Source organism: Eurypyga helias, unplaced genomic scaffold (genome assembly GCF_000690775.1).
Source record: "Eurypyga helias isolate BGI_N326 unplaced genomic scaffold, ASM69077v1 scaffold36329, whole genome shotgun sequence".
NCBI lineage: Eukaryota > Metazoa > Chordata > Aves > Eurypygiformes > Eurypygidae > Eurypyga > Eurypyga helias.
The window spans coordinates 9,492-12,786 of NW_010270765.1; the positions used below are offsets into that span (position 1 = coordinate 9,492).

Sequence of the window (3,295 nt, forward strand, 5' to 3'; positions counted from 1 at the left end):
GATGAGAAGCTACTGCTAGTGGCTACTACAGAACTGAATCTTTGGGTAGGTTCTAGCCTCAACAGGGAGACTTGAGAATGCATAGGAAGGTAAATAATCACTGAAAGCATCTTAATAAAAACGACGAGATATATTATAAGCAACTTTAGGGAGGTTTTAGTCCAAAGTAAAAGATGCTTTGTTACGGCACTGTCTGAGTAAGTGGCCTGTTGTTTTCAAAATGCTAAATAAAGGCCAGATCTTACTGGAATGGACAGCCAAATTTGGCAATTATTTTTTTGGAAGACATAAATTTGGATTTCTCCCTGAGTGAATTCTGTTCTTCTCACTTAAGGGGCTTGGCAGCCTATCTGGCTGTCCTATTCCAGACAGTATTAAACCTCTTTTAATCAGTCTGTCTAACGAGAGAAAGCAAACAAGTAACACCTGCTCAGAAGACTCCAAATACATCTCCGTTTTTTACCAGGCGAAAAAAACTTATAATCCTAAAATTTCCAAAGCCATTAAGGTTTAAATCTGTATAATAATTACAGAAATACCTCAGAACTTTCTTATCTGCAGACAGTTTTCAGTATCTTTCAGCTTACCCGGACGCGTTTACCAGAGCCTGGTGGTGGTGACGCTTGCTTTAGATAGAAGCCGATGGATCCTTTCTTGCTGCTAGGAAGATCTTTGAGGTTGGAGAAGCAGACGCTCAGAAGGGTGAGATGAAACGGTAGCTCCACATCTACCATCTTTCGGAAGAGTTTCATTAGTATATCAACCAGTGGGGATATAACGTTGCTGTTTCCTAAAAGAAAAGAAGTTGGAATAAAGCAGTGTCTGTGATGAAGGGTAACTGACTGAAACTTGATTTCAGTTAGCAAAGCACAAAGGCAAACTTCTGCTTCACACTCTGAACTTTCAACATTCTGCATGTACACAAAAATAAGAGATCAGCCCTAAGAAGTTGGGAATACAGTGCTGTTCTTAGCAATAGAACACCTGTAACTCCGTCTATATACACCGAGGAAAAACTTTATTCATCTTAGAACAATAATCCTGAAGTATTAAACTCTAAACACTGCTAAAGGGTTCTAAAACGAAGGGTCAATACAGTCACTGAGATGTGCATTCTGCACAGGCAGGCATCTCCTCAACTAACAGACTTTACCCACCCCCCCAGTAAAACCGCTTAATTTCACACCGACAAAGATTACAGGATGTGCTTAGGTTAGAAAAGAAGAATTATAGAATATAAATCCAGTTAAAGAGATTTCAAAAATCACCCAATTTTACCAGAAGGGGCCTTTACAGGGCCGTGCAGGTATGCAACGTTGCCCCAGCAGTGGTAATGACGGCGTGGTTTACTGCAGCCTGCGTGACTACACCAGCTGACAGCCGTCGTTAGCCTCCTGCAGCGTACACGTCCGGGAGCGGTTCTGAGTGAGAAGCTACACGGACTTTGGGTAGCAGCTCTAGGACCGCCACGAGGGATTCAGGAACTGAAGTCGGGGAACAGTGACTCTGTGCTGACACAGCAGGGACTCAGATTCCCTTCCTCACCCCAGTCTGAATGAAGTGTCAAATGAATTGCAATTGTTGGTTGGAAAGCTGAAGTCTGAGGGTGGGGAGAGCCTTTATGTTACTGATTTTCAGAAGTACATCCGAAAGACAGTACAGAATAAAACTGACAACATAAATCCCTAACAGAGAGAAGCAGACTGTTAATCTGGGAAGCAGCCCCCGCTCACCCTTTCCCACCCCGCCAAGAAATTTACAGCCAGGAATCCAGCCAGCCTGGGCTGAACCACGGCAGTCACGCAGAGTTACTCCACAGTGACGTTCTACGCATTTTTAGATGCCTCATCATGGTAAGTGGTGTCCCTGCCCATGGCAGGGGGGTTGGAAGTGGATGGTCTTTCAGGTCCCTTCCAACCCCAACCATTCCGTGATTGTGTGATGACATCCATTGCAAGTGATGGAGAAGTTTCCAGGTATTAAGTGCAAGGAGTGTTACCACGACATTACGTAACGGAATTTTACAGAGAGGTGAGGGGATAGCAGCACAAAGTTGCTACTTTCAAAAATGCTAAGCTTACCTTTCCCAAATTTCTGAACGAGGTGAGGTGGAATAGGGCACTGGCGACTCTCCCGACTAAGCCACTTATCGGCTGAGGAGAACTGGCGTATGGTCAGCCTTACGGTGTGCGGCTGCCTTCCGTCTTGGTGTACTCTGCGGAGCAATGATGTGCACGGAGCAGCAAGCATTACCACACGTGTTTCTCACAGGGCTACGGAAGCTGTCACAGCACCCGGGTTACACGGTCAAATTAAGCATTACGGATCCCTCCCACCTTCTGGGTTTGCTCCACTGGTTATACCGGGAGTTTGGGTCCCAGCTGGTTCTCTTAATCACCCCTAAGACAGAAGTTCAATACAGCGTGAACGCTGTCGCCCAGTCTTCAGCCAAAGCGAATGTGAAAACCACAAGGGTCAGTCGGCAGTACTGCCACCTTTCAGTATTTCCACCCCCAAAGCAGTGTAGTCTTTGCCATTACACCCTGTGTAATCCTCAGCTTCTAGCTGCTCTTTCGGCTTCTCAAGGAAGCATCCCCACCGGCAGCACAAGGGTAGCTGGCTTTTGGAAGAAGGGTAAGAAACAAAGTACGGAATTGTTTCTTTCCCCCTCCAGAAGTCAAGAGGGGGGTATATTTTCCTAAAAAAAACCCCACCAGATTTCTCGATTCTACATGTTGTGAAGAAGGTAGGAGAAACAGCCTCGCTTCGAATTGCGTGGATACCGAGCAACCTCTGAGATGCGGATGAGAGACTCCGTGCCCTTAACGTTAACGCGACTAAAACGGATGTATCTCCTGTGAGACTAGCGTAGGCCTGGGGACAAAAAACCTTTAACACTCAGAGATCATTTCAGAGGGCAGAGAGTATGAAAATACTAACGAGGGACACAAAGGCTATTCAGGATTGACACAAGGAGGGCTTAAAAATCAGAAGTTGGCAGGACAGGAAGCAGTTCAGTGCGGCTAGTATATTGCTCCTTTCTAGTAACTTGTTTTAAACAGTCACAGGACAGGAAGGGAGGACAGGAAAGTCACAGTACCCAAGACATGACTAAGTGCATCCTCCTGCTGTGCTGCTGCTTTTGTCGAGAATCTTGGGTTTGGATACTGCCTGGATTCACAGGGCAAGGGAAGGAGGAAGAAATTAAAATCTTCCTTCAGACGGAGAGAAGAAGGAGCTGTGGAACAGCAGACAGGCATAAATGGTAATAACCAAGAGTCTGAAAGTAGAGAAA

The 3,295-nt window shown here is 45.7% G+C and overlaps 1 protein-coding gene across 1 annotated transcript in view; it reads right to left on the reverse strand.

Annotated features, from left to right (window-relative positions):
* The window catches only part of POLI (polymerase (DNA directed) iota), a gene marked incomplete at its 5' end in the record, with an annotated part of 9,712 nt that overhangs the window by 1,259 nt on the left and 5,158 nt on the right, over positions 1–3,295 (reverse strand). Inside the window, 2 exons of the mRNA XM_010158574.1 lie at positions 588–790; positions 2,082–2,215. Of these exons, the coding sequence (XP_010156876.1) occupies positions 588–790; positions 2,082–2,215 (337 nt within the window). The remainder of the gene's footprint in view (positions 1–587; positions 791–2,081; positions 2,216–3,295) is intronic.